A 12578-nucleotide genomic window follows, 5' to 3' on the forward strand; every position below is an offset into this window, starting at 1 on the left:
AGAATGAGTAGATGCTAAACTAAACGGGTTTTTTACTATTATTATTATCTTTATTAATGATTAAAAAAGTATATTTGAATAGGATAGGATTTTTAACAATATTTTTTTCCCATATCTAGCAAAGGTCGGAATTTCCAGCTGATGAATAATTTTTATTCACTAATAACTACTATAATTATTTTACTTGAATTACGTTTTAAGCATTTGATCAGACCCAGTGATTTAAAGGGCTTTGTGGGGGTAATGGGAGGGAAAGGAGGGAAGGATGTGCATTAAACTGACATATGAACTTCATCCTAAAACCGTCTGCGCCTCTGGAGCTGCTCTGCCAGGTCGTGCGTCCTTGGGAACCCCCCCTGCTGGAGGTTTGGCTTGTTTTCCAATCCTGTCGACAGACAGAAGCAGGCAGGCAGGGAAAAAAGTCCGTCTGAGAGTCACGATGAGAGAAGAGAGGACAAAAAGGATGGAGCAGAGGCTGGGGAGGAGTCCTGCTGCCAAGGTGAAGCCATAAAGCTCCCTGCTTTGAAGCGCAGCCGCGGATCGCGCGTCAGTCCCCGGGTGACGGTCAGAGCGCAGCAGCTGGAATGATCCCACAGCCACGGGTGGGGGGACGCGCTTATCTGCGTGTTTGTGGAGATTTTTGGCTTAAAGTTCGCCGCGAAAGAAGGAGCTGAAAGCTTTCCTCAATCGCAGAGGGATTCAAGGTGAGTTTCTCCACAGGAGCAGGAGGTTTGTGATACTGGAGGAGCCTCTTTATAATCTCTGCATGGCTCAGACATGCAGCCAGAGGCTGCTGAGGATCAAGGACCTGGATTGTTCTCAGCATCAGGGTGACAGTTAAGAGAAAGACGTCTCAGGGGGTTACATAATGCAAAAAAAAAAAATCCTCAAAATCAACTAGGCTGACTGGAAGCTGAATTTATTGCACATTATTATCACCTTAATACAGCTAAAGACAGGGCTGGCCCAAGGGTGCATGGGGCCTCAATCCACAGGGGGGTTTGGGCCCCATTTCTTGTTAGTGTTAGAGTTCTGGTTCTGTTATGTTTTTCTTTGGATTCTCAGTTTTGCTTTGTTCCTTGTTTTCTAGTTTTTTATGGTTTAAGTCTTATTTTGTTGTGTTCTTTGTTTTTTTCTCAGTTACTTTCTCCGTCTTGGCTCTATTATGGTACTCTTTTGAGTTTTCAGTTTTACTTTGCTCCATGTTTAATAGTCTTAGTGGTTTAATTCTTATTTTATTGTGTTTTCTGGTTATTTTCAGTTTTCTAGGTTTCTATTTGTTGCCCTCTGCTGCCCTCTTGTGTTCTTTTTTCCCTAGCTCTTTTCCTCTCCTGCTCTGTGCACACCTGCTCCCAGTCTGCTCATTAGCCCTCTCTTTGTTTCTGTCTCCTATAAACTACTACTACTCTTGCTGTTCAGTTCTTCTTTGCTGGGTCCTTGTCTAACTTCCCCCAACTGTCTCTCTGAGCCTTCCTCCTTGTGTTAGTTATCCCTCTGATGTCTCTATGGTTTCTGGTTCGCTTTGACTTGTTTTCAGGTTTTGATTTTTGGATTTTTGGACTCCCGGTTTGTTGTTTGTTTGGACTTTGTTTTCATTTTTGGTTTTTGGATTCCTGCTTGCCTGTTTGTTTGGACTTTGTTTCATATTTGGATTTTTGGATTACCTTCCTCTGTGTTTCAGTGAACTTTCATTAAATCCACAAGAAATTCACCTCTGCCTCTCGGACTCTGCTTTTGGTTTAACAATCCATAAGCAAATTGTGACAATTAGGAACCCCATAGGTGAAATCTGGCAGAGGGCACCAAGGTCAAGGTGCTGTGTTTCAACCCAGTTATGGATTAATGCATCTCTGAACAAACCAAACTCAAAAAAAAAGTTATCCAACTCTACATTTATCAGTAAAGAATAACATATTCTTTATTCTACAAAGTAAACTTGCTGCATTATTGTTCAATGCAAATCTTAAACAAATGTAAAACTTTTTTAAACATAAAAAAGAGCAGTTTAAGAGATTAAAGGGTTTTTTGATCTAGAGGAAAGATTCTCATCAGCAATATCTCATTAAGTAGACTGTAAACAGGACACTGGGAGGAATACAAAGAAGTCAGCCAGCCTTAAAAAAAATCTGTTTTTAAGAAGAAAAAAAGGAAATTATCCAATAGTTTAGACATGTGGCTTTATGAATAGAATGGATTTTACGGTTATTGAAATCTGATGACGGATCTGCTGCTTTCAGAGAAACAGCTGCAATGTTCTTTGTCCTTCAGCCTTCAGAGAAGGACAGAGATCACTGAAAAGTTTTAGCTTTCAAAACCTCTTGTTTTCGGAAACAGTCTGGAGAAGCAAGATTTGTTGCTGCACCGATTCCCTGGTTTTTATCTGTGTGATTTTAGGAACTTTATTAAAATGAGATTTAATAAATCAGTGTGATAGTACACACTATGATGATGCCCTTTTCTTGAACTATTAGTTTTTTAATGGATCTTGTCAAGAGCATTGTGAGCGAAAAATAAAACAATATAGTGAAATAACCAGACTTCCCCAGCAGGAGGCAGATATGTTGATATTAGCAAAGCAATAAACAAACAATAAAAAAAATAATAAAAAAAGAAATTAAAATAAAGTTTTTTGTAGAAAGGTTTAGGTCAAGGAGGTTTTTTTAATGAGAAAAAAACTTTATTACAAGTTACTCAAATCAGGGAAGAAGTTTAAGAAATCTGTTTTTTCTTTATTTTTTATTGTCCATTCTCCTACTAAGGACCATGACTTGGGCGGGGCATACACTGTGCAATGTTTTGCCCTTTTTCTGACGATTTTCCAGTCGTGCGAGAATTTCTACCTCATAGTTTGTTTGCGTTGTGTAGTATACAGAGAGAGCAATTAGCCTCTTGCCACCACCTTCCAATCAGAATTCGTAAGGTCTGGAGAAAATCAAAAGTATTTGAAATCCAGTCGGCCCTCATGAGGTGTTCGTGAGCAAATCCTGCTGTTGAAGCAGAGCTACGAGTGTCTACGAGCCGATTTACCAGAACCTCACGCACTGCACATGTGCAAACAAGGGTGTTCTTCTTCCAGATTAATGAGAACAACTGGCGCCATCTCTCTGGTTTCTGGATGTACAGTGTGAGCAGGTAGATCGCATCAGAGCATCGGTCCATACAGTGTGAAAACAGACATCGTCAGCTGTCAAATTTTTAAACCCTGTGGTTTCGTCGTACAGTTTGAGCTGTAGCTCAGAAAAACGATTGAAAATATAATTCATTGCATACCCAGGCTAAGTGGAGAACAGGATGTTTGCGTTTTTTTCTTACAGCTTCAAAGAAAAGGCTATTTTATTTTTGTTTTTGACTGTCTCAGTATTAAAACCTTTGAATCTAATTCAAAGCAGCCATTGTTGGCTCTCAGAGGCAGAGAAAGCAGCACTGTCCTAAAGAATCCTTACTTAAAACAAATAAAACTGAAAATCTATGCAATGGCAACAAACTTTGTCATTAAAAACTGGCATACTGAGAACAAATGTTACTCAAGTCTCAATTTAAACAAAGAAGCGTTTTAAATGATCTAAGAAAACATCATGCTGTTCAAACAGGTTGTCAGCTTTAACTATGGAGACCAGCTTTAGCTCATTGGCTAGTAGGACAGTTAATTACTTTGGAGATTGACGGCAGTCTGACAGACTGACATTGTGAAAAGCTGTATAATTGATTGTGTTTGCATATTTGCAAACTATTCTGTGGAGGACAAAAAAAACCAAAAAAAAAACAAAAACATCACCCTCCTCAGTAGGGGGTGTATGGTGGTGCAGTTTTCAGCCATGTTTCCATGCAGCAAGATGTGTTTGCATGGAATTTGCAGATGTGGGTTCTCAGGCTTCCTGCCTGAGCCCAAACAATAAAAGACGCATGTAGCCTGGTTCACTGCATGCACAGTTGTTTATCCTGTGTTGCTTCGATAGACCGGTGATATTATTGTCTCTCACCCTGTGGAGAAAGGTCCCTCGCCAACCATTATCATGTATAGATCAAGCAGGTACAGTAAATGGATGGATGAATGTTCACTTCTTCCATATCAGTTATGATTCTTTCAAATTCTACTTTTCAAATGATTCCATCTTCAACTTTTGATAAGTCGGTGACTTCCTGTTTTCCCTTAGAATGGGAAAAACAAACATCCCATCAAAGGGAGAAAGATATGTACAGATTGTCATAATCCAGGAAAAGCAACACAGGATGAGTTTCTCTACAAAATAAACTTCTTCATTTGCAGTCATAAAAAAACAAAAGTTTAAATGAGAAATGGTCTGCACTTCTGTAGAGCTTAGTGATTTTGCGATCTCACCACCACCCACACAAAGTAAGATAGACAAAGATGTAAGGGATCAGTATTGAAATAAAATCCAACAAAAAGTTGCATCTATGATCACCAGGTGTCCATAACTATCAACATAAACTGTTTAAGGAAAATCCAAGTAGAGACATTTTGTCCATCACACATGTCTAATGTTTAAAAGTTTGACCAGGGCTCAAAAACGAGACCTGTGTCCTTATATCAGATCAGACTAATGTTGATTTTTTTTCTACAACAAACAGTGTTGGTGGATCTAATGGGAAAAATAATGCACATGTAGAAAAGCACCTCAAGCTCCTATTATTAAGTAGAGTAGAGGATATGTGCTTCTTGGGGCTGAAGGTTTTTATTTCAAAGAGGCTTTGTTCCTTATTCTTAATGCTTAAGTCGACCCTTCTCCTCTGATTCAGTGTATTCAGGGTAAAGGATGGATTAAGGGAAAAAAAAATCCCAAAAATAATTTAAATGTTAAAGATGCTGATCTGTAAAAGCCAGATGATTTTAAAATGATTTTAATTCCAAGTAAAAAAGTCCTGCCATTGCAATCTAGTATGACATGAAACACCCACTCATGTCACACCCTTTAAGTGCTTCTATATCTCAGACAAATCAGGTCCTCATTACTCCCTTGAGTTCACCTGAGATCCAGCAGATGAGGTTGGGGGGAAACAAGCCTGATATAAATAACCTGAGCACACAGCGTAGCTGTGTTTTTCCTGTACATGTGTAGGTTTACGAGTGTAGAGCGCCGCGGGTTGCGTGGGAAATAAACAGAAGCCCTGTTCCACATCAGCACCTACAGATTGAAATACCAGCGGCGCTCCGGACTCAGGATGAGTCACAATTTTTTAAATTACAGCGGCACCGCGATGCAGGTCCACAGGGATTCTGCAGGGGTGGGTAATGACAAGAACACTTCCACTGCTGCTATAAATGCATGTGTAATACAGTCAGAGAGTCCAGCCCAGAGAGGGAAAAACACTTCAGTTGGATTGATACGGAGCTTCAGATTGAGGAAATGTCACGTTTTCAGCTTAACCCTGTACTCATCACTCCAATGATTCAACAGCAATAGCACACACTGATCATCTCTGCAGCTTCTTGCAACAATTTTATGTCTATTTCTCCACAACTGCTTTTAAAAAGATGATTTTACATCCGACATCAGTACATTTAAGCAGGTATCTTTATTATAATAAAAACCCATAGCATTGATACATTAGACAAAATGGAGTCAATATGATAAATATCTGCTGGAAAACCTTTATATTCATCTAAAGTAAGAATTCTTACATTATAATCAACGGTACCTTTTCTAGAAAGTCCAACAAACAGATTCAATCAAGAAATCTTTATAACAGTTTAAAAAACAAAGAAATATTAGATCAATTCACACCATTTAGACAATTCCTTAAAAAAAACAACACTCAAAGAGATTCAAGCAAGTGGAAAGATTACCCAAACAACCCGGTGGACCCAACAGAATCAGCGCAATCAAGGTTTAGGCGCCAGAAACCATCATACATCTCAAGATGTCTCATTTAGATGCAAAGATTGGTCCGAGCTGACTGTGTTGAAAAAAAATATATATATTATTGCCTTCATGGGGAAAATACTGATGCTTTAAGAGTATTTGAAGTGACAGGACAATGGGAACATATTTAGAAAGAAAATGAAAGCATTTTTTAAGCAAGAGCAGATTTAGATGATAAACAATTAGCAGAATTAGTAGAGTTTAGAATGAAGGGATTAGAATATTCCAGACTTTTTTTTTTCTAAACATCAGATTTAATGGTAAGATAACCAGAGAAACAGATGTCATGTATCCACATTAACAAAGCCTACAGGGTCTTATTTAGCATTTGTCACATTTTCACAACTTATATATTTATTATATATATTATTTATATACACTAATTGTTAATTTATTATAACTTACTTTATAAAAGCTGCACATTCTCCCACTTTTCTTTATGGAAAACAAATTTCCAAGTCTTGCCCCACTATATGAATGCCCTATTCCATTGTAGCTTGATCTGCATGTTTATGGTTAGCTGCTAGGTGAACTACTTCCACAGGTTTAAGTCTTTAGTGTTATTAGAAACCTTTTAAGGGATTATCTTATATTTTACTTCATCTATCTTCCCGTCAACCCAGACCAACTTCCTGCTGAAGGGAAAGTTGTCAGATCAGGAGGGCAGCCATATCTTTCAAGGTTTGCTGTTGCACTCAGAGCCTTAGTTTTTATGCTTTACTTTGTTGCGTTTCTGGCTTTTCATGATCCTGTGCATTCCCACATTACCGAGTGTTTTCTGAATGCATTATTGTTTGGTGTTGCCTATAGTTATCACCATAAAGGGAGGAAAAGAGAAATATCTGCCATTGTAAGGTTTCTGTTTGTTAAAATGAATGCTTACAGTTTTATAAACACAGCGACTGTGAATATCTGTGTTTTGGCAGTATGCCTTTAAACAACATTTTTTAGAGAGATAAACATCTGCTGAATCCTTGCCAGCAACCAGACACCGACATGAAGACATTGGTGTAAATATATCTGAACAAATGTTGATGCAGACGACTCCACAGAAGGTCAGCTCTGGACAGATGGAGGTCCGCAGCCTCGTTACAGTCTGTCTGTTTGGGGTTGTTGACATTAAAGTGAAGAAAGAAGTCTGTGCATCAGTGTAGAAAAACAGACCTGACATATAAGGATGTGTTGTCGTTTCATAGAAACACTTTTTTGTTTTTTGACTGCAATATCAGTTTATCCACCCTTAGTCTTGCAGCCTGAACAGATCCATTACAGTAGAACAGAGACTCGGGAACAAAAAACAATATAAAGGAATAAACACACAAACTTCTTGCTTCAAGGTGGCTGTGCTGCCCTTGTTGGAATTAATATCTTTTTTGAGACCTAAAAAGCAGTTCCTGATAAATGAATTTAGCATGTAGGTTTCCCACCATCACCTTCACTATGAATATTTTATCTGCAGCTCAGGTTGGCAGCTAAAATCCATAAACGCTCAGCCTCTGCGCTGTTTTTACTCCTCGCTGTGTCAGAAATGTTGTCTGTGTTTGTCCTGGTGACGGTTTGCTCTCCTTGTGTTTCTCTTCGCAGAGCAGTGGGAGAACAAGGAGTCCTGTTGGGATCTAAGGGGCAGAAATTCAGCCTCCCGACGGTGTGCAGGGACCCCCGAAGGGACCAGCTGTTTGGTTGCGTGCGGATGAAGCCCTCACTTCTGTGGATTCTGGCGCTTCTGATTGGATGTCACCTCCGTTCGACCGTCCAAAGATCACAGTCCTGAAAGGACGCAGTTTGTTTTTTTCTCCAACAGGAAAATGTTTTTAGTCGTGTGAAACCTGTGGAGCTCCATGGGGGCTTTAAGTGGATGTTGGAGGATGAGAACCCGGATTTTGTCCAATTCTTTGGAAAAGCAGAGCGGATTTATGAGAAAATAAAAATAAGAAGGACCTGCTGTAAACAAAGCAATACTGTGAAAAAAAACATTTTTAGCCCTAGCTATCCATCACAGAGTTTTGCTTCTATGTTTAACAATACTTTGACTCATTTTGGATGTTAAACATGTGACGTTCAGTGTGTGCTTCTCTCTATAGAAAGCTCTATTAACTTGGAAGAGGACAGTCTTTTAATTCCAGACAATCTCAGCTTTCATTACCGTGAAGATTTTTTGTTTTCTTTTTCTAGATGTTTTTAGATCCATCAACTGTATAAGAAACATTTTTCATTCCCTAAAAAAAAAAAAAAAGGACATTTGTTCCTTGAGGGAAGAAGCCGGTGCTTTTTTCCATCACCGCCATGGTGATGTCACAGGGAACCTACACCTTTCTGGCCTGTTTCGCTGGCTTCTGGTTGGTCTGGGCCCTCATCACCATGCTGTGCTGCTTCTGCAGCTTTCTGCAGCGCCGCCTGAAGAGACGCCAAGAGGACCGGCTCAGAGAACAGTGTCTGCGGACGGTGGAGATGGAGCCGCTCGAAACCCAGCCCGGCGGATATCCGCCAGGACCTCCAGCGGCGCAGCCCCATCCGCAGATCTGCCCTCCTCAGACTCTGGTGCCGCCCGTCGCCGTACCGGTTCCTCATCCAATGCCACAAGCAACCTGGGTCAGCATGCCAGGTAATGTACCAAAGAGTTAGCAGTGAGGCTGTTCAGAGCCTGAGTGTTTTTTTTCGCACAGTTTGCCCCTTTTTCCACCAAACAAAAAAGGTCCCAGAGCAAGAACTTCGGTTTGTGTCTGGAGCATTTCATTCAGTTTGGATCTAAATGGATCAGACTGTAGTAGTTCTGTGCTTACTGCTTGTTTTACCTTCATATATCTCAATCTGCAGCAACTTGACTGCAGCCTCAAGTGTTTTATAGCAAGCTCTGACCCCACTTCTAAATAACATGAGTCATTAAAAAACCTAAAGTTCCTCTTCAGACTCATCTGAACTCAGTTTTATCTTATTTGCCAAATAATCACATTTAAAAGATGTTAGTAGCCGAGTACGGTTTGAAATTCGCCCAGACAAGGAGACAACAGCCAAGCAATCAAATACGTCAAGAGGGCCTCACAAAAGGAAAATAAACAAACAACTAAAACAATGAAAAAAAGAGCGCCAAAAAACGCTTTTTGCTATCGTCATAAAGTCTGTGTTTAGTCATCACAGCTCGAGGAAAGAAGCAATGTCTCCGCTTTTATTTGCTCAACAGAAGCAGGGAACTCAGGACCTGGCAGGATGCAAATAATAGTGGCTTAAACCTGGGAGCAAAGGACTCCTCCAGGACTTATACGGTAAATCCTCACCAATAATCCACCAGGCAGAGCGGACCGCTCGCTTTAAAAGTTTCCTAACTTTAGCAGAAAGGTTCCTAAACCGCACTGTGGTAGAATTTATCAGATGGCTTTCTGTTGCACAGTGGTAGAAATTGAACAGAATCTGCTTTTATTGCTAATAAAATCTTTCAGTTTACTCAACAAGAAATGTCCTTGGTAAGACTTTTAGAAATAATCGCACTGGTGTTCAAATTTTAACACCAATTACATTTTTTTGTGAGGCTTTCAGAACCAATTGATTTTCCTTACTCCAAAACATCACATTTTACACCTCAGTTCTGTAACAAGAACAAAATACAGCCGTGTGGCAAACCAATAGCCTGATTAACCAGACTAAATGTGAGATTAAGTGTGTAATTTAGTCTGGCCCTGATGAATGAGACATCGGAAGATTGTTGATGAGAACAACCGCTATCTGTGCCTATTGGCCAACGCTCTGATCAATGAGCGCACCCGACTGTCGCGTAGTAAGCACGACAGAAAACTGGTGGGGGATTGTAAACAAACAGTCTCTCAGTAAAACGGTGAATACGTCCTTCTTAAACATGAATAAGCGTAGAGCCTCTTCCTGATCATGTTTCAATTAAAACCACAACTCTAATCCTTCCAAAACTGATTCCATAGCTGAGCCAAATATCGCCATCAGAGCCAACACACGACTATACAGAGAGAGGGCCGCTGCAAACGGGCTGCCGTTAGCCCTGGCTGCCGTTAGCCTCGGAGATCTGCTGGTTGCCGCGGTCCTCTCAATTTCAGAAATAGTTTTTTTTTTTTTTATTACGCATTAAATCGGTAAATGGACCATATAGTGACACTTTAAAGTATAATATTCTCGTCTCAAATGACCTTAAAACTTAATTTTTTTGGACAGAAGCAATAGAAAAGACAACTTTTCACTTTGAGTGGAGCGCTCCATTGAAAGCTGCTGCTGCCATCTTGTTGTGTTTTCTCCAGCGTCGCAAAGCTTTGTCGTCCTGCCATCAAAACCCCGCCCGCTTTGCATCCAAAAATCAAAACACATCTCTGGGTTGTGATTGGCCCACCAGTTTTAGGGCCTGGGGACTTGATCAAGGCTAGACCACTCGCAGGCAAAAATTATTTCGGCTGCTGGCGGATGAGGCTAGTTTACTAGGCTAGCAAACCAACCCTTACAGTGAGTTAATCTGAGAAGCAACTGTTAACCTTAAGCCTTTGAAGTCTTGGGTTAATAATCGAAGCATTTCCAGTTTATAAGCCTCACAGGAACAAGCAATTTAGAAGCAGAGCCATAATCAATAAGAGCCATTCTTTAGGTTTTCCCTCATCTAAATGTTTAACAGGATTCATGTGCCAGGTGCTGATAATCATTTAAACATGTAACATGCGTCTTCTTAAGCACTGGAAGATGGTTGACGTTTTAAAGTTGGAGCAGTGTTAAAAATGTCTGTTTAAGCAGGGCCAAGCTGCCTTTTTTTCCTGTACAGGACCCTGTTGAAACCTCCTTAAAAAGTCAGAAATTATCTAGAGACTATTAACAGGAGGTGAAATTCAGATCCAGACAAGCTTTGAATGTGATGATGTCACCAGTACGCTTCTATTCCTATTGACTCGTATTTATTGTGCATGCTCCCATATTTATTATGCAAATCAAAGTCCATCTTGGTCGAGGCCACACAGTAAGAGAAGAAGGATGAAATTTGTCACAGGTTTGTGATGGATGCTCAGCCTGGGCGAGTCAATGCGGACACATCTCTTTGCAGCCATGTTTAACCATTTTGGACGACTTCTTCTCTTATTTAGACAGCCTCATTTAGGACCTGTGGAGCATCTCCTGCTGCTCTTCTGCCAAAACTCTTATATAAGCTCTTCTGCCAGATGATGCTCAAAAAGCAGGGGTCTGCAACCTGCAGCTCCAGAGCTGCATGTGGCTCTACAGATCCTCTTCAATGCCTCTTAATAGTAGCTAAAAATGATATAAAGAACTAAGTAATGCATTATAATAACAAATGCCACACTAAGAAGCTTTAGTGTTTTTTAATGAAGAATAGTGGGTGTGAATTTACACAAGAGAATGAGATTAAAAAGAAAAACAGAAATATGTTTTTAGCATTTTTTTTGTCATTTTTTACATCAATGTAAAGCTGAATCATGGATTCAGTCATTTTACAAGTCATTTTATGTTTTTCCTTATTTTAAAAGCTAAAAAAAGATTAGATTTTTTTTTTTTAGAAGGAAACAGATTTCCAATGACAGACATTTATAAATAAAAAAAAATATGTTTTGTTTTATTAAAAAGTAATGTAATATTTGGTGGTTTTAAAAAACGTATACTTAGCTGGACTCAGGGCAAAATGTATTTTTGGATATGAAAGGTTGCAGATGCCCCTGTCATAGAGGATAAATTATTAAATCATCTATACCCCTATATTTACATTACTGACAATAATATTTATATTTTTCTTTCATCGTTACATGTTAAGAGAGGCAAAGTTACATTTATTAAGCAGTTACTGCTAAGATTTTTCACCTGATTGATGATATTCCTGCTGCTGGGTTTCACACGTTTCTCCACTGTGGATCATACAAAATCCTGGAAACAAATCCCTCTTTTCATCCACCTTTAATTGGATCTTTATGTGATACATCACAAACAGCCGCTGCATTTCTACTGGCTGATGTAGGTTGTAGCATTTTCTAAATATCTGACACCGTCAGATTTTATTACAGGTCTTCTAAAAATGGTCATCCTTGAACCTGCCTCACAGAGCGATGGAAGAAATTAAGAGCAACAAACACAGATTTTGCAATAATCAATGTCTTTTATCTGTGTTGTGAACCCCCCCCCCCACCACCAAACAAATAGTATAGCCGGCATTTGAAAGCATTTTAAAGCTTTATCATATAACAAATTTAACATACTGATGTTTAGGGTCATAAGACTAAAAAAAATAAAAATTTCAAGGGGCTTGGATACTTTTGCGATACCTTTAAGCCGTGGGCTACGGAGGATGAGCAGTAACAGAACAGCAACATACTCAATATAGAGAACCTCCATCCTCTCAGCTGTGCAAGCCTGCCTCTGTCCAAAATAAGATCACCTCCTGAAGAATCAAACTCTTTTCGTTGCACAAACTTTCATCCTAAAGCAGGACTTTGCAGCTTTCTAATCAAAATGTATTCATGAGATGTGCCCACCTTCCTCTCAGAGAGGAAAAAAACTGCTTCTTAGGAATTCACATTTCAGGTTGGAAAAAAAAGCTTCTCCAAACAGTCTGAGTTGGAAAGAATACAGAAACAGGGAGGAAATTAAGATGCATAAGAGAGAAAATATAATAACTGAACATCTAATTTGCAGCAATAAAAAAGAAAAGGTGATACATGATTTTTTAAATTAATTTTGTGTCAGCATTCTGTA

The 12578-nt window shown here is 39.4% G+C and overlaps 1 protein-coding gene across 2 annotated transcripts in view; it reads left to right on the forward strand.

Annotated features, from left to right (window-relative positions):
* Positions 1-376: 376 nt before the first annotated feature.
* Positions 377-12578, forward strand: part of prr7 (proline rich 7 (synaptic)) — a 31641-nt gene continuing 19439 nt past the window's right edge. The window contains exons 1-2 of one of the 2 annotated variants that reach the window (XM_015394676.1): positions 377-704; positions 7467-8484. In XM_015394676.1, the coding sequence (XP_015250162.1) occupies positions 8166-8484 (319 nt within the window). In that variant the 5' untranslated portion in view covers positions 377-704; positions 7467-8165. The remainder of the gene's footprint in view (positions 705-7466; positions 8485-12578) is intronic. The other variant, XM_015394677.1, reaches the window with a different exon arrangement.

This window comes from Cyprinodon variegatus, unplaced genomic scaffold, assembly GCF_000732505.1.
Source record: "Cyprinodon variegatus isolate N-32 unplaced genomic scaffold, C_variegatus-1.0 Scaffold703, whole genome shotgun sequence".
NCBI classification, from domain to species: domain Eukaryota; kingdom Metazoa; phylum Chordata; class Actinopteri; order Cyprinodontiformes; family Cyprinodontidae; genus Cyprinodon; species Cyprinodon variegatus.